At 36.3% G+C, this 27846-nt stretch overlaps 1 protein-coding gene across 1 annotated transcript; it reads left to right on the top strand.

Moving 5' to 3' along the window:
• The first annotated feature begins 649 nt into the window (after nt 1-649).
• On the top strand, nt 650-27166 carry LOC127801483 (putative transferase At1g60990, chloroplastic). Its single transcript, XM_052336683.1, has 12 exons — nt 650-973; nt 1072-1173; nt 8583-8616; nt 18441-18514; nt 18723-18788; nt 18881-18945; nt 20076-20163; nt 20273-20338; nt 24584-24749; nt 25346-25429; nt 25525-25652; nt 26574-27166. The coding sequence occupies exons 1-12, from the start codon at nt 650-652 to the stop codon at nt 26760-26762; spliced, it is 1386 nt and encodes a 461-aa protein (XP_052192643.1). The 3' UTR covers nt 26763-27166.
• Nucleotides 27167-27846: the final 680 nt, after the last annotated feature.

Below are 27846 nucleotides of genomic sequence, written 5' to 3'. Positions count from 1 at the left end.
GAAACACCCGTTACATAACCATTTGATCTTGAAACATATTAAAAGATTTTTATATGCATTTGAGATTATTTATTTCTCAAATCAAAAGTCAAAAACTAAACTAATTATTCATATTAAAAAAGTTATTGATGCAAATCAAAAGTAAAAATATATATATATTTGTTTAGATTTTTTTATTTCCATTACGAATAACGGAATTCACAAAAAATGTATTTAATAATGAGACCAAGAGCCAAAAATTAATTATAAAAATCATATTTTTTCTATGCCAAAAATAAAAAAATTTTAAACTTATAAAGTAAATGTAGATTTATTGTATCTTATTTTGAATTCAAAAATATTATTATTAATTAATAAAAAATCTTTTAATATGTTTCAAAATTAGACGGTGATGTAACGAATGTTTCAAGATCATACGATAATATAATAGAGTGATGGATGATTAACGTTGAGCAAAGTTTAGTGATTGAGTAGTTACATTTTTAAAATTCAATAAGTGTATGTTAAATTATTTTTTGTCACGTCAAATTTCGTTAATTATGTCAAAGTTTGTTAACATTTTTTATTTGTAATAGTTAACAAAATTATAATGAGTAATTAATTATAATTTAAAATTTTGGTAAGTAAATAATTACGACTTCAAAATTCCATGTTTATTAATTTTACCCAAATTCCTAATAACCGCCCCAAGATTAGCAGAGTTCCTTTTGGCGGTAGGGAGAAGCGGTTTCAGGCTCCGGAGCCGGAAACAATGTCCAGCGCTGGCTACTTCCCAGCTTGTAGTAGCAGTTCTAGCAGTTTCAATTATCTTCTTCCCCAGATTCCAAAATCAGCTTCTTCTCCAAAGCCCTTGTCACTGTCCGGGCGAATCTCGCATCGCAACTACACCTTTCGGACAACTCGGAATTTCTCTACATCATCGTCGTCAGCCCACTTCGACCTCTCTCCTCCTCCCATCGACCACGACCTCCTCGTAAGCACCGCTTTCTGGATATGCCGGTTCTGATGAATTTGGCGTGCTATTAATTCTTCAGCATCGTGTCTTGAAATTGGTTGAGTGGATTTCTGCAGGAAACTGTGACGGTTGCCGGGGCAAAGTTATCAGAAGATGGGATCATTGAAACGTTCAATAACGATGAGCTGGCACTAGATGCAGTTGATACTGGCGTTGTGGTGCGTAAGTTTACATGGTATCTTGAATAATTTTATATTGTTTGTAGTACATCGGCGACCTCTCTTAGAAGTCTCCAACAATTTAGGGTAAGCAATCTTGAAATTGTGGCGTACATATGCGAAAGATTTGATGGAAATTTGATGCATGATCATATGCACATGTTTGTTTGTTCTATCATTAATGTGAAGACTATGTTCCCTTGTTGCATTCTCAGAAAAAAGAAAACAATGCTTGAAGCTTGTAGAAAAATAAGAGCTTTTCTTTTTTTTGTACTGCGTTAAACATCATTTCTCAGATCATAGGATTTGATGGAGGCCCTATGTCCACAATCTGAGTGACAACAAGTCGATGTCAGTCTCCAGCTGAACTTTTGCTTCTCAGTTTCTTTTTGTGCAATATCTTAGTCTATAGATCTCGCAGACACTTCTACGGAAGTTTCATTGTTTGTTTTGTATTGTCTCAGACACCAACCTTCTTTGTAGATTTCTAAATATGCCTCTAGCACTTGTCCAAACATGTCCTATTAACTATTTTAGGGTGAAGTGCCTAAACAAGCTACTGGACTTTAGCCCTGGGGCAATTTGGCCACTGTAGTTTCAGAAGAGCCAAATAAGACGTACTTTGGAGATTGAGGCCAATTTAGCCACTGTACTTCAAAAAGTGTCAAATAAGCCATTGCTCTAGATCTTGGGCCATATTAGCCATTATGATTAATGTCATCCAATGGTGTTTAAATTCTATTAATAGCACCAACTCTATCCCCAGTCAAAACAATGCCACATAGTCGCAAATTTTGATTCAAAGAACCCCATACACTTGCAGTTTGTTCTCTTTAAATTTAAGTGGCCAATTTGGCCCCAACTTTTAAAGTACCTGTTAACCTTGATCTCACCCTTATATGATCACTCAAAACACTCAAACGAAATCTCTCCTTGATTCACAAATGACTAGCAATCAGAAAACAAATCAAGAACACACAACACACAAGAATTTACCCTGGTTCGGTCTTAATGAAGACCTACATCCAGCTTGGCTTTCACCCCTACTCTCTCCACTATCTTGAATGTTAATACAAGATTACAAAGCACTCAAATTTAACTCACACCTAGTCCAAAAACCTGAAAGCTATATAGAGTTGATATAAGAAAGATATACACTCTTCCTCACTGCTCAATCTTATCCCAAGACAGTCCACTAATCCGAGAAAGAAAAGCCACCCTCAAACGCCTTCCCCTCCGCCTCTATATATAAGAAACTAAAAAAGGAGAAAAGCCCCCTGACCAACTGCCCAAAACTGGCAGTTACAACCAACTCGGTCAGCCCTAGAAAAATAATAAAATCCTTCTAGAAATACAACAGAAACATTACATGAAAATATCCCTACTATTACAAGCCCTAATCTAGACCAAATGCTTTAACAAATTCTCCACCCATTTGACTTGATTAGGCTTCTCCCAAATCTAGCAATCTTCACATTCCTGCTAGCCCTAGCTAAATAATCTTCAAACAATGATGAAGCTTGGTTGCTGGAATGGTTTTGTGAACATATCTGTTGCATTGTTCTCACCTGCCACTTTGGATAAGAAAACAGATTTATTTTCAATCATTTCTCTTATAAAATTAAATCTAATATCTATGTGCTTTGTCCTTTTATGGTGAGCCTGATTTTTAGATAAATGTATGGCACTTTGACTATCACATAACAAAGTTGCTTTAACATATAAACCTAGGAGTTCACTAACTAAACCCTTAAGCCATATAGTCTCTTTAAAAGCTTCCGAAAGGGCTATATATTCTGCCTCGATTGTAGACAAAGCTACAACATGTTGGAGACTTGATTTCCAACTAATTGTAGAGTTCCATAATCTAAATATCCAACCAGATGTGGACCTCCTCTTGTCTATATCAGCTGCATAATCTGCATCTGAATAACCTAGGATACTAGGTTGAACTCCTATCTTAGCACCACCATATGTTAGAACATGATTTAGGGTTCCAGCTAGATATTTAAGCATCCATTTCACTGCATTCCAGTGAACTTTCCCTGGATTTGCCATAAACCGACTCACAACACTCATAGGATGAGCTAAATCTAGCCGAGTACATACCATGCTATACATTAGGCTTCCTACCGCACTAGCGTATGGGATATGACTCATTTCCTTCCTATCTTCCTTACTTTTAGGGGACTGGTCTAAAGACAATTTAAAATGAGGTGCAAAAGGCACACCAATTGCCTTTGCATTTGTCATTTTAAACTTGGATAAAGCCTTGGCTAAATAGGACTTTTGAGATAGGTATATCTTTCTATGTTGAGTGTTTCTAGAAATTTCTATTCCTAGAATTTTCCTAGCTTCACCTAACTCTTTCATTTCAAATTCAGCTTTTAATCTTTGTTTTAGAAGCTGGATTTCTTGCCGGGATTGACTTGCAATGGGCATATCATCCACATATAGGAGTAAATACACTGAAATGTTAGGGGAAACATGCTTATAATACACACAACTATCATAGGAACTTCTCATATACCCTTGGCTAATCATAACCGTGTCAAATTTATGGTACCATTGCCTTGGGGACTGCTTAAGTCCATATAATGGTTTCTTAAGCAAACATACCTTCTCCACCTCTCCTTTAGCTTCAAAACCCTTAGGTTGATCCATTAGAATCTTCTCTTCTAAGTCCCCATGGAGGAAAGCAGTGGTAACATCCACCTGCTCTAATTTTAGATTTAAGTGGGCTGTTATGACTAAAAGAACCCTTATAGATGTATGTCTCACAACAGGAGAGAATACTTCATTAAAATCAATGCCTTGAACTTGGGTAAACCCCCTAGCAACCAGCCTAGCCTTATACCTAGGCTTAGGGTTAATTCCTACCCCTTCCTTGATTTTAAACAGCCACTTGCAGCCTACAATGCGCTGCCCCTTTGGTTTTTCAACCAATTCCCAAGTCTGATTCTTATTCAAAGAATCTATTTCAGACTTCATGGCTTTTTGCCATTTTCCAGCATCCTTAGAAGACATTGCCTCTTCATATGTGAGAGGTTCTTCCCCTCCTATTTCGGTTGCACTGGTAAAAGCATAAGCTACCAGATTAGAATAACCGAATCTCTTGGGAGGTTTTCAGACCCTAGGTTGCCTATCCCTAGCAACACTATATTTGTCCAAATTTGGTTTATCACCTAAGCTGGAATCTGCATCACTGTCTTCCTCAACTTCATCATGATGGGAAGGTTCTAGGGCTTGCTCCATAGCCTGATCATTTTCAAGGTTATTTTCCTGAAACTAATATGCAGTTTCAGATGGTTCTGGGGTATCTTCTGGGCTAACACCTGGGATTTCAACTTGGACAGCTTCTTTATCCTTTTCTAGATTATGCTGAGATTTAAGGTTGCTAAACTTAATGGTATAAGACTCATCAAATGTCACATCTCTCGTGACTATAGTCCTAGGACCATCTAATTCTAGATTCCAAAGCTTATAACCCTTAACCCCTGAGGGATAGCCTATAAATAGGCATTTCTTGGCTCTAGGCTCTAGTTTCCCTTGTTTTACATGGGCGTATGCTAAACATCCAAAGATTTTAAGGTGTGATAAGCTAGGTTTGTGACCTGTCCACCTTTCATATGGCGTTTGGAAGTTAATGGCTGCAGAGGGTGATCTATTAATGATATGGGTTGCTGTAGACACAGCCTCACCCCAAAATGCTTTTGGCAAACTTGCATGAAAGAGCATACATCTTACTCTCTCTAGCAAAGTGCGGTTCATCCTCTCAGCCAACCCGTTTTGCTTAGGGTTTCCGGGGGCTGTTAAATGTCTAACTATGCCTCATTCCTTGCACATTTGATCAAAATCCCTATTGCAAAACTCTAGCCCATTATCAGTCCTAATAACTTTTACTTTTCTGCCAACTTGATTTTCTACCATTTTCCTCCAAATCTTAAAGGATTCAAAGGTATTATTCTTAGACTTTAGAACATATACCCAAAGCATTCTTGAGAAATCGTCTATAATGGATAGGAAGTATCGGGAGCCCCCATGAGTCATGGTTTGAGTTGGGCCCCATAGGTTTGAATGAATGTAATCTAGGGGTGCCTTTGATGAATGGATGGCTGTTTTGCTAAATTTGATCTTAGCTGCCTTCCCATAAATGTAAGATTCACATTTTCCTAGGTTTAGGGACTGACCTATCTCTGATATCCCTTGTTTGGCAAGTTCCTTGAGCCCTTGCTAACTAATGTGTGACATCCTTAGATGCCACAACTTTGCCTTATCGTGGGAATTAAAACTTACACTGGCAGCTTCACCACTTAGAGTGGTTGCTTGCAGAAAATATATTCCATTTCTTAAAGCAGCCTTCATGCATGCTAGGGAGCCTTTATGAATTTTAATTACTCCACCCTCACCCTTGTACTTATATCCGCATCTATCCAATTCCCCAAGAGAAACCAAGTTTCTCTTAAGTTCTGGGACATACCTAACTACAGTGAGGGTTCTATGTGTCCCATCATGCATCTTTAATTTTACATCTCCTACCCCTTGGACCTTACATTCAAAATCATTCCCTAACAGAACCTTTCCCCCATTAATTTCCTTGAAGTTTTGGATCCATTGCTTTCTAGGAGTCATATGGAAAGAGCAGCCTGAGTCCAAGACCCAATCTTGGCTGTCATAATTGTCACTAACAGTTAGTGCATCAGCACTATCATAACTGGTATCACATACATTTACCCCATCATCAGATTTTTCCTTTTCGGCGTAGTCCTTCTTCCTCTTAGGACAATGCCTCTTAATGTGACCCTCTTGTTGACAATAATAGCACTTAATCAGCCCCTTTCCATTCTTAGATTTAGATCTTGATTTACCTTTGTTTTTAGAGTCTTTCTTAGGATTTCTAGACCTTGCAGTTAATGCATCTGCTGGAGATGATTTACTATCCATCTTTATCCTCAAATCTTTAGAATTTAAAGCCCTTATAACATCTTCTAAAGATAGTTTATCCCTACCATGCTGAAGGATATCTACAAAATTCTCATAGGACTTGGGTAAAGAATATAGGAGAACTAAGGCTTTGTCTTCTTCTTCATACTTAACATCTATGTTCTCTAGGTCTAAACATAGCTTGTTAAAGTCATCTAAATGATCCTGGAGTTTCTGGTTTTCATGCATCTTGAAATTAAAAAATCTGGCTTTGAGAAATAACTGGCTAGAGAGGGTCTTCTTGAGGTATAGATCCTCCAACTTCTTCCAAACTTCTGCCGCAGACTTCAGCCTAGATACCTCCCCGAACACTTTATCTCCAAGGCTCAGAATAAGAAGGCTATAGGCCTTCTTCTTAATCTGCACCCGCGCCTCACTCTGTTCTACGGTTAGGGCTTGGAGTTCATTCCCGGTTGATTCTCCATTTTCTGCTTCTTCTTGTTCCAGCGCCTCTTCTAGTCTGAGACTGCAGAGCAGTGCCTCCATCTTGATCCTTCATAGGCCAAAATCATTGCTCCCATCAAACTTGTCGATATCTGATCAAGAAGCAATCGGCGCCATTTCTTGATTTTCCTGAGATTGCCTTCTACGACTTGAGATTCTTAAGGCGATGATCCAATCCAGAGGTGACCAGCTCTGATACCAAGTTGTTAACCTTGATCTCACCCTTATATGATCACTCAAAACACTCAAACGAAATCTCTCCTTGATTCGCAAATGACCAGCAATCAGAAAACAAATCAAGAACCAATCAAGAACATACAACACACAAGAATTTACCCTGGTTTGGTCTTAATGAAGACCTACATCCAGCTTGGCTTTCGCCCCTACTTTCTCCACTATCTTAAATGTTAATACAAGATTACAAAGCACTCAAACTCAACTCACACCTAGCCCAAAAACCTGAAAGCTATATAGAGTTGATACAAGAAAGATATACACTCTTCCTCACTGCTCAATCTTATCCCAAGACAGTCCACTAATCCGAGAAAGAAAAGCCACCCTCAAACGCCTTCCCCTCCGCCTCTATATATAAGAAACTAAAAAAGGAGAAAAGCCCTCTGATTGACTGCCCAAAACTGGCAGTTACAACCAACTCGGTCAGCCCTAGAAAAATAATAAAATCCTTCTAGAAATACAGCAGAAACATTATATGAAAATATCCCTACTATTACAAGCCCTAATCTAGACCAAATGCTTTAACAGTACCACGGCTTATTTGGCCTTTTTCAAAGTATAATAATCCAATTTGACACCTCTTAGACATTTGGAGGACACCTGTCTAAATAGGGCATTCATATCTATTGTTTAAACAAATTGGAACAACATTAGAAGTTTAAGAAAAAAATAAAAACTAATTACAAAATGAGCATGATGTGGATTTATTTTTTATTTTTTATATTTTTTGCTAAGTATGCTGTGGATTTATTACCTTGTTTATGATTTGAGTTGAAAATCAGAAATATTGTGCTCACATTTCTTTCCTTATATGTAATGTGAAAAGTAGTTTCTCATTATTTTGATATAACATATATAAATTTGCTTGAATGCAAAAAGATGAAGAAAAAGTTATTTTATTCATATATATATATTTATTTATTTATACATATATAATATATATTTATTTATTTATAGATATGTAATATATATTTATTTATTCATGTATGCATACTGTATATATATACATTTATTAATTAAGAGGTCTCTGTCATGTTGTGTTTTATTTTTCTTTGTAAATTGCCATTTTGACATCACCTAAGTAGCACCAAAGTACCAGTTGGCCATAATATGCCTTCTTTTCCTCAAATTGTCAATGGATGACATGAAATTTTGTGCAGCCAGTCACATGAAGAAAACCACTCTTAAGATGTTCTCACTTTCCACATTGCTTATGTCCTAACTTGTTAGGCGATATCTTTTGTACTTATATGATTCCTGATTTGTGTAGAATTTTTAAGTAATATTCTAGGATTCATCATTTCTAATGCAAATATTAAATGAAGGGCAAAAGTTAGGATAGAATTGATTAGAACACATTTTAAAAGATTTGTGTCATAAATCAAAGACTCAAATATGGACAGGTTTAGAAATATATCTGTTCAACCAGATTGGATCCCTGTCAAATTTAAAAATGTTTTAGTTGATCTACGCCCCTGAACTTTTTATGCTATACTATCTCATTTTGTTGCTTGTTGTATGTTTTATTTTGTTATTGACATTTCATTTCTGTTTCTCTTTCCTAAATTAATATTTCTTTCTTATCCAGCTTTTAACGTGAACTTACCAGATATCAACTTTAATGACATGAAGCACTTATTTGTTGGACTAGAAAGATGCATTATGACTGGCTGCTTGAATGATAAAAACTTTTCATGACAACTGTAGCCCGAATGATTGAAAGCTTTTCGTGACATTTAATGTTCTAGGTTGTGGATCTTTCACATTATGGAAGGATAAGAGGTAACCTTGTCCCTCTCACGCATCTTATAAATTATAACTACCTTTTCTTTCATGGAATGTTAATATATTTTTCCCTTTTCTTTATTTTCTTTTTATCTCCATGGTTATCAATGGCCATTATTAGCAAATTGATCATCCTATTAAGTGATACATGTTTGAGTATGTTGTTCAGATAATTTGTTCCTTAGACTGTTAAAGATGGTGCAAGGAGATGGACCAAAACGAACTAAAAGCTTACAGAGTGGGAAGAGGCCAAGGCCTATTGGAGAGGATGGATTCTCCTCCAGTGATCTATCTCTACACGGCTGTTGTCTTCTTGGCCAAGAAATTGTCATACCATTTGTTAGCATGTTAGCATTACAAATATCCATGTCTTGCATGTCAGCATTATAGAAGGCTGTGATAGAAAGAAGTTAGAAGAGAATTGGACAATTTGGAGTGAGTCCTAGAGTTACAATCCAAGTTTTATGACTTGCTGTTGACAGTTACCATAAATAATAGAAGTGAAATCATTCTACTAGCAAGTGAACAAAAATAAAATATATCATCTTCATCTTCTTGAGTTGTCTTGAATGAATTGAATTTCGGACCAATGTCAGAGAAGAAAGTTAGTTTTTTTCATTTAATGTTATCAATGAGAACCCGCAGCCACAACCTTTTGGATGTGCACCAGTTATGCATGAGCCTGCAAGTCACACACATCAGTTAAGCACACAAAAATCTGTGTCTAGGCTCACCCCTAGAGAGGTTTGAAACCTTAGTTACATAGGAGGACATTATAGTCTCTTACAATCACACCAACTCGTAGGAGTTGAGAGTTGTTAGTTTTTGCATGTTTAAGCAAATCCTTATCACTTAACGAGCTTATTGGAACTTCATAATATAGTTCATGCATATAACTTCTAGATGATAGGGACATATACAGTTAATTTCTTCTTAGCCTTTTAAGCTGAACTGAAGAAGGATAAAAGAAAAGTGTGTCTAAAATTTTATGTGATAGTAAGATTTTGTCAAAGCTAAAAGGAGAAGTTTATAAGATGATTGTAAGACCAACTTTATTGTATGTTCAGAATATTGGTAGTAAAGAATAAGAGCAAAATAGAGATGAGGATGTTATGATGAATGTGTGGCTATAAGAAAAGATAACACTAGAAATGAGGTTATTCATAATAAGGAATGGCTCTTACTAAAGAGAAGATGTAGTATACACGATTAACATAGTTTGTTCATGTGACAAGAAGACCAGACCAATAAAGGCTCCCATGAGGAGAGTGCATGGATTGTAACAAATCTTTAGGAAAAGAGGTAGAGGAAAACCATGAGAAAGTTGGTGAGAGATTCTTAGGTGTGATATAAATTATAAGGGATTTACAGCAGATGTGGCCATAGGTAGGAATGATTGTCGAGCTAGAATTCACATAGGCAAACCCACCTAGTGGGATTTGTTGGAGAGTCCTAAGTGAAATAGGAGTGTTACAAAGAGATAAAAAAGACTGCTAAAGTGCTGGCAGAAAGTTTGAAGATTGAATCTCCTAGAAATCAGGAGAAATAATAGGAGTAGATTTGATTGTTATCTTTTATTGTTTATTGCTTAAGTTCTGTTATAGTTTATATTATTGTTGTATATTATCTCCTAAATATTAGGATTAGATAGCTTAGAACTTGTATAAATAGATGTTTATTCATTGAATCAATTAACAAGTTTGAGTTCTACAAACTTAGTTGAAGTTCTCGGGTGTTATACCCTTAGAACAAAATCTGTTCATGGTATCAGAGCTCGGCTCTATCTAGCCTCACGATCCAAGACAGATGGATCTGCAAGGCCATGGGAATATAGCTCCAATTGCAGCGGAGTCATTTAATAGTTCGGCTCTTCAACAATCCTCAATTCCAGTGACTGTGGTGTCTCACAACACCCTGTCATTGGACAACAATACCTTGCAAATCACCCAACATAGGTTAAACGGGATAAACTTTAGAGAATGGTTTCAATCCGTAACCTTGGTGATAAAAGGCAAGGGAAAATATAGCTACCTAACCGGGGCAATTCCAACACCACCAGAAGATTCAGGAGATTATCAAAGATGGGAGGTAGAAAATTCAATCTTGATGGCTTGGATCATTAACTCTATGGAGCCAAAGATAGGTCGACCCTATCTTTTCTATAAAATGGTGAAGGAAATTTGGGAGGCTGTTCAAGAAATCTATTCCAATCTTGAAAATACAGCCCAATGTTTCGAGGTTAGAGCTGCAATTCGGACTACCAAGCAAGGCAGCCTCGGCGTGACAGAATACTATAACAACCTAATAGAGTTATGACAAGAGATGGATCTGTTTTATGATCCTAACTGGAAGTGTGCAGAAGACAGCCAAAAGCATAGCAAGATGCTGGAAAAGGAGAGAATTTTTTATTTCCTCCAAGGGCTCAATCTAGATTTGGATGAGGTAAGAGGCAGACTTCTAGGCACTAAACCATTACCATCTCTTCGAGAAGTGTTTGCAGAGGTAAGACGGGAGGAGAGCAGAAAAAGAGTAATGCTGCCATTTACAACGGAACATAACTCAGGATCAGCCCTTACTACTACAAAGAGGGAAGATAATTCTAAGGAGAAGCAATGGTGTGAGCACTGCAACCGACCCTATCACACCAAAAGTACCTGCTGGAAGTTGCATGGAAAACCCCCAAACTGGAAACCTAGGCCTAAGAAGGAGAAAGAGAGATCAGCCTATGCAACAAGTGCTCCTACTAGTGAAAACATAATAGGTATGAGTCTAACTCATGATCAGCTTGAGTTTCTACAGAAGCTGTTACAAAACTCTCATATTACAAGGGAATTGGAGGATGTTACACCAGGTCACTCAGCATCTATGGCACAAAAAGGTAATCAGCCTTTGTCTTTGACCACTAGAAAGATAAATAAGGATTGTTGGGTGTTAGATACCGGAGCATCCGATCATATGACCGGATCTACTGCCACACTTGATATTTTTCAGATTGAAGAAAATGGGCTAAATATTTTGATGGCTGATGGAACACAATCATTGGTAAAAGGAAAGGGAAGTGTTTATGTGGCTGATTTATTGCTCAAATAAGTGTTGTATGTGCCAAACTTAGAATATAGTCTGTTATCAATGAGCAAATTAACAAAAGACTTGGATTGCATTGTGACATTTTTTCCTTCATATTGTGTTTTTCAGGACCTGACTCTCGGGGAAGATGATTGGCAGTGCTGAGGAGAGGGATGGACTTTACTGGCTTTCCAATAACAAGAATTCTCCTAGTTAAGTTCCACATAGGTTTTCTCTCATAGCTAGCTTAGATTCTGAAATTTTATTATGGCATAGACGTCTTGGTCATCCTAGTTTTCTATATTTGAAACGCTTGTACCTCAATTTATTTATCAATAAAGAAAAGTTGGTACTCAAGTGTGATCATTCCATTCTTGCCAAACAAACTCATAGTACTTATCAACCAAACCCATATACTCCATCAAAACCATTCCATTTGATTCATAGTGATATATGGGGCCCGGCTAGAATTCCAAACTTAAATGGTGCAAGATGGTTCATAACATTCATTGATGACCATACAAGGTTATGCTGGGTATACCTAATGAAAGAAAAATCCGAGGCATGTGCTATTTTTCAGATTTTTCATAAACTCATTTTGAATGTTTTTCAGTCCTCTATTTGCATTCTTAGGACTGACAATGGCCGAGAATTCTTTTCTTATCCATTCACCCAATATCTAACTACCAATGGGATCTTTCACCAAAGTACTTGTCCTTACACCCCTCAACAAAATGGAATAGCTGAAAGAAAAAATCAACACCTACTTGAAGTGGCTAGATCCCTTATGTTCACAAGTTCCGTTCCAAATAGATATTGGGGGGAGGCAGTCTTAACAGCCGCTTATCTCATCAATAGGCTGCCTTCCAAAGTCCTAAAATACCAAACCCCCTTGCACAACCTTACATCTATTTTTCCTCACGTTCGGATTCTAAACAATCTTCCTCCCAAAGTATTTGGATGTGTAGTATATGTCTACCAAACCAGTCCAAATCGTCATAAACTTGAACTAAGAGCCTTAAAGTGTATATTCATTGGGTATCCTCTTACTCAAAAGGGCTATAAGTGCTTTTGTCCAACATCACAAAAAGTTCTTGTCTCATGTGATGTAACCTTTGTGGAGAATGAGTTATACTACTCAAATACCACACCTCAAATGAAGGACAACCATTGGGATCCTACTATTCCTATGCCCATTTTATTTCTAGTCCTTCAACCCATTCCTAATAATGATTCAAATCCAACAACTGCTGCTGATTGTCCTCAGTCAACCTCGTTTGAGCCTCATTGTCCGAGCCTTCCTCCCTCTCATGAATCTCTAAACCCAACTGGACCTATGGAAACTGATATAGCAGAAGACTTGAACATGGAAAAACCAATAAAAGTCTATTCAAGGCGAGATAAAAGTTCAGCTCCTCAACTCAGCCAATTGTTAGAACCGAGGGAAGGTCCAGCAACTGAGGGAGAAAAGAATGCTGCTAACAGTGAGTTAGATCTTCCTATTGCTATAAGAAAGGGCATCGGATCATGTGTGAAACATCCAATCTCCAATTACTTGACATATTCCAGGTTATCTCCTAAATTCAGGACCTTCATTACTACTTTGGATAGAGTGAGTATACCTCTAAACATCCAAGAAGCCCTAGCTGATTCTAAATGGAAGGAGGCAGTGATGGAAGAAATAAGGGCACTCAAAGGCAATCACACATGGGAAGTGGTTGATAGTCCGAAAAATAAGAAGATCGTTGGCTGCAAATGGGTGTTTACAGTTAAATACAACTCAGATGGAAGTGTGGACAGATATAAGGCTAGGCTTGTTGCCCAAGGTTACTCTCAAATCTATGGAATAGATTATGAAGAAACCTTTGCTCTAGTTGCTAAATTAAACTCCATTAGAGTATTATTGTCTATTGCTATGAATTTAGATTGGGAGCTATTTCAATTTTATATTAAGAATGCATTTCTAAATGGAAAATTAGAAGAAGAAGTGTATATGAAAATTCCACCCGGGTTTGAGAAAAAAGAGAGGATTGGCAAGGTATGTAAGCTTCATAAATCTCTTTATGGTTTAAAGCAATCTCCTAGAGCATGGTTTAAGAAATTCAGCTCTACTTTGACTCAATTCGGTTACGCACAAGGGAAGGCTGACCTGTAACGCCCTGTTTTCCGAGCGCGTTATAACTCAGGACAATTTTGGGATAATTTTTTTTTTTTTTTTTATACTACTAAAACTAAGACTAAACCATATCATTACTCTTATACGTCCCAAAATTTTCATTTATTTATCTCCAATGAGAATTATCATAAACATTAAATGCGGAAGCTAGAATCGAATCTAATATCATAACATTAATAAAAAATCAGCTTTTACATCACGATAATATAAATTTCTCAACATGACTTACTCATAAGTTCTCAACTAACATTAACCCTAAATAGGGTTTTACATCATCATTTCTCAAACATTTAGAATTCAAAGTAGCAGAACTTAAATACATGAGCAACATAACATACGTTCAACTGATCATACAACTCATCATGCACTTTGCTAAGTGCCATTACATGCCTCATTCATCCTCGTTTTTGCTACTATCTTCATCTGGAACGTTTGAAGATTCCAGGGGTAAAGCCCAGGTTAGATGATGAATCATCTAAGTAAGGATACAAAACATTTAATGTTCATGTATGTATGCAATGCACATAACATTATAACTCTCATGTTTGGGTCAACTGCACCTTAAGATTACCCGCCATTTTTCCAGTCTCCCTGCCAGACTAAGGTGTATGGGTGCACCCTTGGCAAAGTAACGGAGCCAGTACCTAATCCCAAACCCATGCAACGTATGACCGTGAATCTCATCATGCTCATATGCATATTTCATAAATCAAACATGTAAATGCAATCTACATGACATACTCACATCAAGGCATGACAACATGATAAAATCATTTACGTAAAATCAGGTTTTGGATCGAACCACTTACAAGCCAAGTATTTTCATAAAACTAAATTCAGTTAGGAAGTATCACTTACATTACAAAAAGACAATTTTGCCCCTAGTGTAATTTTGCCTCAAAATTCGCGTCGGACTTCCAATCTTACTCAATTATGAACATTGGCGTACTCTGGGCATCATAATTATTTAAGAAAATCATATTTCTAATTTTCTTTAATTTTCCTAATTTCTCTCATTTTCTCCTATTATTTCCTCAAGATTATGAAATAAATACTTGCTCATAAAATTTTCTCAATTTCTCTTCTCAATAATTTCTAAAGCAATATTCCTAAGCCTCATAAATTTCCTCATACTTTTAAGAATCCATGTTCTATTTATTTCTTATTTTCTCTTTGATTTTCAAGCATCTATTGCCTAAAAAAATCCATAATAAATACTAATCATGCATTTCTCTTCCAATTTCATCATCAAAAATTCTAAAATATCATTCTTATATTTCTAAAATTTTTGAAGAAATTTTTGAAGATAACTCACATTCCTTCGAAGCGATTCGATATTCTTCAATATTGCGATGAAATCTCGATTTGCGCATCCAACAACGTCTTTTGCCACAAATTTTCACACAAACTACTAAACCCAGCCTATAGGATTTTTCTAGGAATTTTTTTGGTATTTTTCTCTCTCTATTTTTTTTTCTTTCTTTTTTTTCAATCTCTCTCTCACTCTCAAATATTTATTTCTTACAACCTTTCTCCTTCTAATCTAAGTTCTCAAACCTTTCAAGTTTCCTCTATTTATAGAAGGTTGAGTTAAACTTAGCATAATTGTAGTGATCCACTATCTTTAATTATTTTGTCACCTTTCTTAATTATTTTTCACTAAATCTCACTAAAAATCTTTAATTATTTATTCATACCTTACTTTGTCTCCCACATTTCTCAATTATTTCATCCATTATCTTTGATTATTTGTTCACACCTTACTTTGTCTCCCACATTTTTCAATTATTTCACTCATCATCTTTAATTATTTTGTCATCTTTTTTAATTATTTTCCACTAAATCTTACTCATAATCTTTAATTATTTGTCCACACCCTACTTTATCTCCAACATTTCTCAATTATTTCACTCATTATCTTTTATTATTTGTCCACACCTTAATTTGTCTCCAACATTTCTCAATTATTTCACCCATCATCTTTAATTATTTTGTCATCTTTCTTAATTATTTTTCACTAAATCTCACTCCTAATCTTTAATTATTTGTCCACACCCTACTTTGTCTCCAACATTTCTCAATTATTTCACCTACTATCTTTAATTATTTTGTCACCTTAATTATTTTTCACTAAATCTTTTTCTAAATAAATTATTCTTTTATTTAATTCATTAATTTTAAATCTACTTTCTTAGCCTACTAATTAGTCCATTTACTTAGCCTTTTATTTTCAACTTAGCCCTACTTTCTTAGCCTACTAATTAGTCCATTTACTTAGCCTTTTATTTTCAACTTAGCCCACTAACTCTAAGCCCATTTACTTAGCCTAGCCCATTAACTCTAAGCCCATTTACTTAGCCTTTATTTTTTTTCAACTTAGTCCACTAACTCTAAGCCCATTAGTTTTCTCAATTATGATCTCTAATTGATGTCAAAAATATTTTAAATACAAAATTAATTATTATTATTCTCAAAATACTAGGATATTACATGACCACACTTTATTTATTAAACATACCAATGGAAAAAGATGCATTTTGATTGTGTATGTAGATGATATAATTGTTACAGGGGATGATGTTCAAGAAATTGCAGCCCTAAAACAGAAGCTAAAGGCAGAATTTGTGCTAAAAGACTTGGGAACAATGAAGTATTTTTTGGGGATGGAAATAGCAAGGAGTAAAGAAGGTATGATAATATCTCAAAGAAAATATACTCTTGATCTTCTAAGAGATACAGGAATGATTGGATGTAAACCAAGATACACTCCTCTAGAAAGAAATTGGAAATATGTGAAAAGAGATAATGATCCTCAGGTGGATAAGGAAAGGTATCAAAGACTAGTTGGAAGACTAATCTATTTGTCTTTAACTCGTCTAGACATAACTTATTCTATGAGCATCATAAGCCAATTTATGCATGTTCCAACACAACAACATATGGCAGCTATATACCACATTTTGAGGTACTTGAAAGGAACACCAGGTAAGGGATTATTGTTTCAAAAGAGTAATGAAAGGGGGGTTGAAGGATATTCTAATGTAGATTGGGCAGGATCAGTGATGGACAGCCGGTCTACATCAGGTTTTTGCACAAAATTGTGGGGCAACCTAGTCACATGGAGAAGCAAAAAACAATCTGTAGTGGCAAGAAGTAGTGCTGAGGCAGAATTCATGGCCATTGCCTAAGGAATTTGTGAGCTAATTTGGTTAGTAAGATTAATGGAGGATCTACAACTACCTCTAACAAAGCCAACAAAGCTTTACAGTGATAGTAAATCAGCTATATGTATTGTTAACAATCCAGTACAACATGATAGAATGAAACATGTCAGGATTGACCAAAGTTTCATCCAACGAAAAATTGAAGAAGGAGACATCAAATTGACATATATTCCTACAGCAGAACAGGAAGCGGATGTGCTCACCAAATCCATGACAAGATCAAGTTTTGAGACTCTCATTAACAAGTTAGGAATGAGAGATATCTATTCCTTAGCTTGAGGGAGGGGGGTGTTGGAGAGTCCTAAGTGAAATGGGAGTGGTGTTACAAAGAGATAAAGAAGACTGCTAAAGTGCTGGCAGAAAGTTTGAAGATTGAATCTCCTAGAAATCAGGAGAAATAATAGGAGTAGATTTGATTGTTATCTTTTATTGTTTATTGCTTAAGTTCTGTTATAGTTTATATTATTGCTGTATATTATCTCCTAAATATTAGGATTAGATAGCTTAGAACTTGTATAAATAGATGTCTATTCATTGAATCAATTAACAAGTTTGAGTTCTACAAACTTAGTTGAAGTTCTCGGGTGTTATACCCTTAGAACAAAATCTGTTCAGGATTAAGGCTTGATACGTTGTTATCGTTGTTGAAGAAGGATAAAGGAAATTTGTACTAGCAGGACTTGCAATCATAAGGCGTAGTTCACTGATTTTAAGGCTAATGTTACAGACAGATTTATTTATAGATAAAAAAAGAAACTAATCTAAGTTTTGAAGAGTCTGATTGACCTTCCCAATGCTTCAATTGTATAGTTTGGAGAATGCTATGGCTAATGCATTTGTAGTTTTAGATGCCTGAGTTCATGATCTAGTTCATTATTGGTTTCATATGTACTTTCATAACTTTGTCACTTTGTATCCAAAGTCGTGCTCGTTCTAATGGACGAGAAAAGCATGCTCTCAATTATAGTTTTTGTGTTTCCATTTTGTTTTCTTTTGCTGGTTTTCATACCAGAAATTATGGTTTGCATTTTTGTATATGACAGTGACTTACCAATGAAAATATATTTTTGTTGTTTGCTAAAGCCAAGGTGATCTGAAATTAATTTTATAAAAACAATGTCCAAAATCTGGTCAGAAAACAGTATTCTCTTGAGTTTTTCTGATTTTGGTTCTAGAAAACAGTTTTTAAAACCATAACCAAATGGACCCGAAGTGTTATGCTTTTTGGATGAGTTTGAGATTTGGGATTTTTTAAACTAAATCTCTGTATGCATTAGATGGGATAGATTCTTGAGCAGTTTGATGCTTTGCTTTTTTCTTTTTTTCTGACAACTGTTTGTTAAATTGTCAAAAAGTCTGTGGTGAAGACCGTATTCAGTTCCTTCACAACCAAACTACTGCAAATTTTGAATGTCTTCATGAAGGACAGGTCAGTTCAATTGGGATTAACAACTTAGTAGTTTCCTTGATAGGGCTTGAAACTGCTTGTTGCTTTTTCTTTTTTGTTTTGTTTGAAGAAATAGCACATCATGGCACTGGGGTGCCCATTTTTCTTAATGAAATTTCACATTTCTTTTATTCTAAAGTGATGATTATACATTCCTGATGAAGATGATTTAGATGCTCATAATATGTAGGGATGTGACACTGTCTTTGTGACGCCTACAGCTCGAACTATCGATATTGCCCATGCATGGATTATGGTAATCCTCTTGCTAGCTTTCTTGTATGAACTTTTTTTATGTTTATTATCATCTATATATAAATTTGTTTAATGAATACTTTACATGCACAGAGGAATGCAATTACGTTAGTGGTCTCACCAGTGACCTGCAAAAGCATATGTGACATGCTAAGAAAGTATGTTTGTCATGTTATTGTAAATTTTTTTGTATAATTTTCCATGTATAATTATCCTCTGCATTCTCTTCAACTTGTCTCCATTTTCTGGAATAATGTTTAATTTTGTGCTAACCTACAAGGTGTACTCAAAAGTCTCATAGCCAAAATAAAAGACTGTTCAGAGGCAGGGTGATTCTCTTATCATCCATCCATCTGCTAGTTTGTATAGTCTGATTATGGTTCTGTAAATGCGACATCACATATTTGAGGGTATATATAGTCCTGAAAAATGGCCCACATAGTTGGATAACCAGAGGAGAGGCTGGTGATTTCTTATTATTTTAGATTTAATCAAGGATCTGACTTAATTCTTACCCTTTTGCATTAGTTGTGGGTGAATTTACTTGTCTGGTTCAGATATACGACAAGATACCATGAAGCATGTTATCTGCTAACAATATATAGTCTTAATGGATGAAATAGAAGGTGTAAATGCTATGTCATAACTTTGAAGAGCAGCTGTAAAAGAGATGCTTAAGATACATAGAAACCATAACTAGAGCAAATGGTTGATAGGATAATAAGCATCTAAACAAGAGGAGTTTGGCATTTGGAATTTTCTACACGAGGATGGAGAGATTGCTGTTGATGTGACCCCTATAACTAAGTCATGATGAAGTAAATAGAGAAATGCTTATGAGAAACAATGTATTCGTGCACACTAGATGCGCTGTTGAAAAACTACAAAACAACATATTGGAAAAGTTAATGTTGCTCAGATGCGGATGCTAGGTTGGAGATGGGGAAAATTAAAAGAAGTACGATTACTCATGTTGGTTTTAATTTTGGTTATGTAGTATGCTTTTAGAATATTCTCTAGTAACATGGGGAGCTTCATGCACTAGGGATGGATAGTATACATAAATTCTATTAGGATTTCCCATGTATAATCCTCGCTATCAACTTAACCCTGGTCCTTCTTGACTCATCCGTGGCAACTGCTAGGATCATCACTAGCTATAATTCTCATTGACAGTGCCATCACTATCCATGCAGAAATAACTGTTCCTGCGCTGTTGCTTCTTTTTTTCCCATTCTTCTCCATAAAAGGGGCCATGTATCTTAAAAATTTGTTTTTGAATTTCTAGGTACATATTTTTGGCTGACAAGGTAGAAATTCAAGACATCACTAAACAAACATGCTTGTTTGTGCTAGTGGGACCTAGAAGCAAAAATGTATGTGTTATGAGTTGGACATTTTTCTTCTTTTTTGTCTACCTTTACAATTTTTTTTTTTTGGTTGACTAATCTGAGTGCGGTGACATTATTGATTGTGTGCAAACAGGTAATGGAGGATTTAAATCTGGGAGACTTGGTTGGACAACCATATGGATCACATAGACACTATACTGTAAGTTACAATTTCCATTATCAGTTGTGCACCTTATGTGAGAATTATTTATTGCATTGATTTTCTTTTTATATTTGCCAACAAAACTGTTAAGTATATCCTGTTTCTCAGTAACCTTACCTAGTTATTATGCATTTATTTTAACTTCTAAAACTTGAATGTATGATGATTAAGTTGTCCTTATCACCAAAATAAATAAATAAATAAATAAATATTGAGCGAGTCATGTGTTTGCATGTGGACATGTTCATGGATTACCTTGTTAATTGATCTTCTCTGCATCGAGCCTGTCTATGTTGTTCTTTTGTCTTCCCTTGCATAGTGGTATTCCTGTTATCATCATGGGGACAATTATCAGATTTTTGGATTTTCCTAAATTTTTTCTTTGTCATATTCAATTATTGCCCCCATTTTTAATCGATATAGTTATCAAGTTTGTATTTGATGTGATTATTCTTGTCTTTTTTTTTTTTTTTTAATCCCAAAAGCCTTGGTGTGCATGTTCATGTACATGTATGTATACATAAATTACATGAATATCCTTGATCCAAAGCCTGGAGATTCCTAAAATCATCTTTAACTTAAATGATTTATTTCTAATTTCAATTTTCCATCATTGCAGCATAGTTCTATCCATGCCTGGATAATTAGAGTGTACGGGAAATCTGTTGAACGTGGGCAATGACCTAATTGATTGCCTAACTAGTGGAGTATATTATATTTGATGCATTGTGATCTTATAAATCAAATGCATAAGTTCATTCATAAAATGCACTACATTAATTTGTAAATTACATTTTGTCCTAAAAGGATAAAAGTTTAGCAATGTGAAAATCTCCCCATGTTTGATGTCTTTGGACGTGTGAGTTGAATATGGCACTTCAATATATACTTGCACTGTAACACCCCGCTTTTCCCAAGCGTGGCATTATCCAAGATTTCGGGAATATTTTTTTTTTCAACGTACACTTAACGTAAATATTTCCCCAACAATCTCGTTCTACCTTCTCAGCATATCAAACTTAATAATCAATAAGTTAAAACAGGTAATATCATCATAAATGCAGAAGTAAGATCGAAACCTCAAATGATACATAACCGTAATTCCTTTATTCATAATATAGAAACCGTACCATTGTTTGACATGACATCTTCAAAACAAAATATATAGAGACTCATCTCTCAGCAATAACTAAACACCTCAAACATAGTCAAAAGATATACTAACGATCACCTATGTAATCAACAGCTACGTCTTGATAACCTCTTTTCCCTTGGCGCTGTTGCTTTCACCTGGAACGTTTGAATATTCCAGGGACATAATCCAAATTAGATGTTGAATCATCTAAGTGAGAGTTCAAAACAATTTCATGAATAAATGCAAGAGCATGAACAATTGACATATCCCAGCTCAAGAGAGTCTCATATAGCGCTTAACCCATACCACCGGAAAGAGCAATTTCTCTAAAGGCAACATAACCACATTGGCATAACACAGTCTAGCTTAAGAGGGGCACCATCAACGCATCTCCCTGACACCTCAGGAATAATCGTTACCACTCCCGACACAGGAGGGTCAACATCAACACAGGAATCCGACACACCACAATCACGTCAGGGATGACGTTCCCACTCAAAAGCAATCCGGAAACGCTATCCATTTCCAACACACATACCAATGTCATAACCACAACATGTAATGATGCATTACATAAAATAATATTTCATTGCACGTATTTCAATGCACACTTAAATAAACATTTTGGATGAACCATCCACATGAAATCAACCTATCACAAGTTAAACCGTTTGAATAAAACAAACCAAGTATAGGGTCGAACCACCCATAATAAACCAAGTTTTAGGTAGGAACACTCACATTCCAAAACCATTTGCATGAAACTAGATCAAGTTCGAGAAACCACTCACAATAAATCAAGTTTGAAGAAGAAACTCTCACCTCAAACGTATTCAGAATACCTTGATTCTCGTGCCCATCCTCAATTTTTGTGTCAGGCCTCAAATAATCGTATTATTACTCAACCTCGAGCCCCAACAATCCGTAGACATAATATTCATTCAAAAGAATATCAACATCTATTTTTTTTATAATTTTCTCATAATTTCTCTCTATTTTCTCCTTAAAAATTCTAAAATAAATACCTCCTCAAGGTTTTTCCCAAATTTTTCTCCACCATAATTCATAAAATATTTTTCTAAAAGTAATAAAATTAATTTCGAAAAATACCTCTCACTCACGCGCCTTGCCCGTAATGACCAACGCGTGTACCACACGAGTCGGTCGTCTTCTTCCTTTTTCTGGTCACCAGTGATGCTCCGATCACCAATCTTTTTGCACCAACATGAAGAACCCTTAAAGTCTATCACGATGGCATGCTTCTTGGCCTGAAAACACCACTGAAAGGCCTCCTATCGACTGGTTTAATAATCGACTCCGGCAACCTCTACAACCTTTGGCCAAGCTTGAAAACTCCCTCAAACTGACCCCAAAATTCACCAAATGCTCCAGAAATTCTCCCCACGCACCAAGGAACAAAAGCCCTCTATCCAAAAGATCAAAAACACTCTCAAACTTGAGCAATTTAATGCTCAATATTCGGCCAAAACCCTTGCTATTTATAGGCAAGAACTGGCCATTCCTCGGCCAATCACCGGCTATTGCTTTGCCTCTACGCTTCCTAGGCCCATGCTGGCCATCTCCCTGGCAAGATCCGGTTGTCCCATCGCTGGATTTGACTCCACGTGCGGTGGCAGGTCGGCCACTTGCTGCTGTGTTCGCACAGCAATTTCAGAAATTACACTACCACCCCAAGCTTATTCCAAATGTCATTTTGGCCATTTCCTTGAAGCCCCTGAGTTTTCCAACAATTCCATTAAGACCCATAAGTTCTAAACCCTTTATCTCACCCTCGAAGATTTAGAAAAAACATCTTTTCGACCTCCCTTGGGCAAGATTAAGAAATTACACTAGGCTGAATATATGTTTTGATTGCAAATCCTTTTATTTCATCCCGAAACCACTTTAAAGTTGTTCTATTCACAAAATTAGAGTTTCCTCAGGGTTCCGTGGAATTCCTGAATGTCCTTCTCGACCTTTTGATTTTTCTGAGCTGTATTTTAACTGTACCGGAAACTGTCTCCGTTCCGATTTCTTTCAATGCCATAAATCTCGCTTCGAGATGCTCGTCAATCTAATATTATTTTTCTTAGATATCCAAGCTCCAGGGCATTCCCTCTAGTTGATTCGGTTACCCCTAATTCCGAGAAATACACTTTAACCTCTAAAACTTTTATAAAATTCCACTTATGCCCCAAGATAAATTACACTTGAGTCTTTTAGAATTCTCAGGTATTACATGCACTAAGTCATTGCATAGGATGATACTTGTAACCTTGTGTAAGTTTTGACTAATAGGAGATTTGTATGGAATTATACATATTGTAGTCAGCTTTATGTTATGAAGTCTCTGAACTTCTGGGTCTAATTGTGCTAAGTGTATTGTAGACCATGTAGTATGGGAACATGACTAGTGGTGATAGCTAGTAGAGAGCTGAGCCAACCTTATATAAAAAGAGAAAATCTGCTAGAATGAAGCACTATAATAGAGAGAAGAATGTAGCTAACCAACTGGAGGAAGGAGGAGAATGAAAATATATTTATTGAAGAGGAAGGTAGATCACTGAGAAAGAGAGCAGATAAGAGAAACGAAAGAAGAGAAGAAGACAAAAAATTGAGATAAAGTGAGAGTGAAAAGAGAAAGTCCAAGAGAGAAAATATTCAATGCTGCATTTGCCAAACTTTGGCTGGCACATACAACTGTGATGTACATGCATGCTTATGTAATAATGTTGAAAGCAGGAATCAAAAATCAAAATAAAATATGAAAAAGTTAAATATCTCCTAACACTTAAAATTTAAAAAACAAAAAAAGAAAGAAACCCCTAAAGTATGTGTTTTCACGAAGTAGTTAAATAGTGAATGCTTCAGGCGTGAAGCCTTATTGCCCTTTTTTTCTATTAGATGTGTATCTAACTTCGTAATATCTAGTTTTGCTTTTTGGGAAGTTGTACTGGTCAACTTCGTAAGCCAAATACCATACAGAGGAGTTAGCTCCAGAAAAATGGAGAAAGAAAACAGTGTTTTTGCTTCTTGTCGGACTTCGAAGAAGTGGCCAAGCAATTCCATAAATCCATTTGCGTGATCATGACCCGTTCCATCTGCAGGTGAATGGGATGCCTATAACTGTAGCTGTGGGAAATATCATCTCGGAAGAAGGCTTTTCTCTATTGATGTCACCAGGTGCTGCAGGGTCAGTTTGGACAACTCTCTTAAGTCAAGGGACAATTCCAATGGGTTCTAATGCATGGGAAACATTAAGGATTTTCCAAGGTTGTCACTCACCTACTATTCATCTCTTCTATAATTGTCTTTTGCTTTTTCATTTTCTGTCTGTCACATTACAATGACCTCCATTTCTAAGTTGGCTGCATTGACCTACTACTGGTTGGGGTTGGGTTTATCCATCAAATTATGCAACTTCTAAAACATTCATGCCCTGAAACTCTGTTTTCATTGCAGCAATGTTTCACCTTTGGTCGTGACTAGTTTTTGGTGAACTTCTTGTCATCTGCTTCCACGTGATATGCAGCAATCAACTTGTGATGACTTAAAACACTACAACTTAGAAGTAGACAAGTCTACTCTCTGAAGTGATGGCATGTTAGTTGAAATTGAAATGAAATTTTGACCTTGCCACTATTAGAGGCCATGATGATGGTTGTGGAATCCCAAAAAAGAAAAAAAAAAATATCTTTTCTTGTCTGCTTCTTTGTTTGAGAGTGAGAAGTAGAGAGGGGGTAGGAGACAGAAAGTGGAAGGAATTTCACATGTTAACTGCTTTGAAGTTGGATACGAGTTTATATTCCAGATACTTTTTGCTCCATTAACTTGTATGCGTAAAACTGTAACCAATTTAGTACATGCAGGAAGGCCAGCTCCTGGTAAAGAGCTCACTGATGAGTATAATGTTCTGGAGGCTGGTCTGTGGAATGCCATTTCTCTGGACAAAGGTTCCTCATTCCCTTCCTTACAAAGTGTACTCAATTAATATTATTGATCAAAATTAATGTTATTGTTTTTTATCTAAATCAAAAAGTCTCCTCAGGGTGTTATAAGGGACAAGAAACCATTTCTAGACTCATAACATATGATGGCATCAAGCAGAGGTTGTTGGGTATTCGCCTATCATCCCCAGCAGAGCCAGGCAGCCCCATTACAGTGGGTGCAAAAAAGGTACATTTATTTAATCCTCTAATTTCAGTTGACTAAGTTGTAAAAGTTGAGGACTGCTACGGTATCCCATGGGTACTGGTACTCAAGGGATGCATTGTAACAAGTGTGGTCGGTGTAAAAACAAGAGGTAGGGATGCTGGTGTAAAAAACGACGGGGTACCCTGCGGTACCTTAGAATTGCCTGTAAAAGTGAAGAAGGAAATTTCAAGTATCTGATGCTTATCTTGGAAAAAGTTGTAACATTGCAAAAAATGGCACATCTTTTACCAATTTTTATTATAGACAGGAAAAGAAACCATAATCCATTAACACAGAATAATGCTGATTTATGAAATATTATTGGGGGCATTTTATGGTATCCCTTGGATATCGGTACCCAAAGGGTGTGGTGTAAAAACAAGAGAGGTGCAATATAACACAAAGGGGTGTAGGGCAATTCAAGAGGAGCATGATGTACTTCAATGCGGGTACCAGTGCCCCATGAGTACCGTAGAATTTCGCCATTAGGTTGGCCTTTTCCCTTGACCACGATAACTGTTCTAGGTCCCAGAGTAGTTGGCTTTTTGTTATGATCTGCTAAGGACCCTTATAAAAATGGGCCAATTATCCCGATGACCTTTTGACAGTAACATGTCTAACTGTGACAAGTTGTTGGACACGTCAAATGATGATGATTTGGTTCAAATTGATCCCGGTCTTCTTGAAACCATACGGTCCCATTAATTTCCGTGTGTATGCTCTTGAGCTATGTTTACTACAATTCAAGATGCAGTATTTGTAGCCTTGTAAATATTACCTCCGATTTTGTGCCATGAATACCATGTTCTTGTATTTTTATTCATTGGCTGCTGCGTGTTTTTGCTGCATCTCCATGCACAGTTTAATTGCAGAAAGAGTTGTTGATTTTCAAATACTGTGCAGGTTGGGAAACTGACAAGCTATGTAGTTGGAACGAATGAAACCGAACATTTTGGTTTGGGCTACATCAAGAGGAAAGCGGCTTCTGAAGGCGATACAGTAACTGTTGGAGACAACGTTGTTGGGACAGTGGTGGAAGTTCCTTTTCTTGCTCGACAGCGTCCTCCTCTATCAAAGAATACCAATTCTTGATGCTGCAACTCTTTTTATGTATTGATGTTTGCTGGCTGCATATAACACTCAGACTGGGCAGCATTTATAGGACCTGTAATGTTTTAATTAGTTCTTGAAATAGTCACCAAAGTTCCAAATAGCAAAGCTTGCTTGATTGTGTTTGTTATGAAATTTGAAATTTGTGTTGTATGGGAGCTTGTATTGATGGAAATTATGATTAGCTGCCTTCCCATCCTCTGGTCGAGAATCAGGAAATTATGAGAGAAATTAGGAGATAAGCAAGGCAATTGTGTATGGTGGAGTGCCATTTTTATAGTGGAGTAATGAAGTAGTGGAATGCTATTTTTTTGCGAATGTTATTTCTTAGTGTAAATAATTGTTGGGATAGCAATTATATAAAACTATGTAAGAACTTATTTGAAGTTTTTTTCATTTTCTCTCTTATCTATTATTTCAGTTTTTTTTCCTAAATTCTCCATGTTTTCCTTCACTCTCTTTCTATTCTTTCTCTCTTTATTTATTCTATTATTCTTTCTCAGTTCTATTTTAGAAAAATCCTAGATTCAATACTAGGGTCTTGACACCTCCATGTCACCGGGGAAGGGAGGGGGGAAGAGGAGCCAGAGAGACGAAATTTTATAGGCGAGAAGCAAAGAGAGATCAAGAAATGTAATTTTAGGCCGCGTTTGATAGTCTATTTTTTTTTGGGGGGGGAAAATACATCTTTTCCATCTAATTTTTTATTTGTGTAGTGTTTGATAGCAAAATTTTTTCAAGAAACTTATTTTTTCATTTCTTGTCACGTAATAGCTTTTTTCTTCAAATTATGGAAAACAAATTCCATGGGGGGAGGAGCTCCGATTTTTCAGGCAAATGGAGTAGCAATTCGCTGTGCTCCCGTCTTCATCCCCTTCAACTTCACCATTGAAGTTGCAATGAGAAAGGGACAAAGAGCAAACGAGAAGAAGGGCGAGCCAGCGAGTAGGTCAGTGGCGGTGGGTGAATGAGCGAGGAGGCAACAAGAGATATGACGTATATATATATGTATTTGTGTGCGAACGAGAGGAAGGGCAAGCGAGCGAGCGAGTCAGCGGCAACGGAT

The sequence above is a fragment of the Diospyros lotus genome, chromosome 5, assembly GCF_014633365.1.
Source record: "Diospyros lotus cultivar Yz01 chromosome 5, ASM1463336v1, whole genome shotgun sequence".
NCBI lineage: Eukaryota > Viridiplantae > Streptophyta > Magnoliopsida > Ericales > Ebenaceae > Diospyros > Diospyros lotus.
Note: the sequence above shows the minus strand (reverse complement) of the source record. Positions and strands in the feature narration are given on the sequence as shown.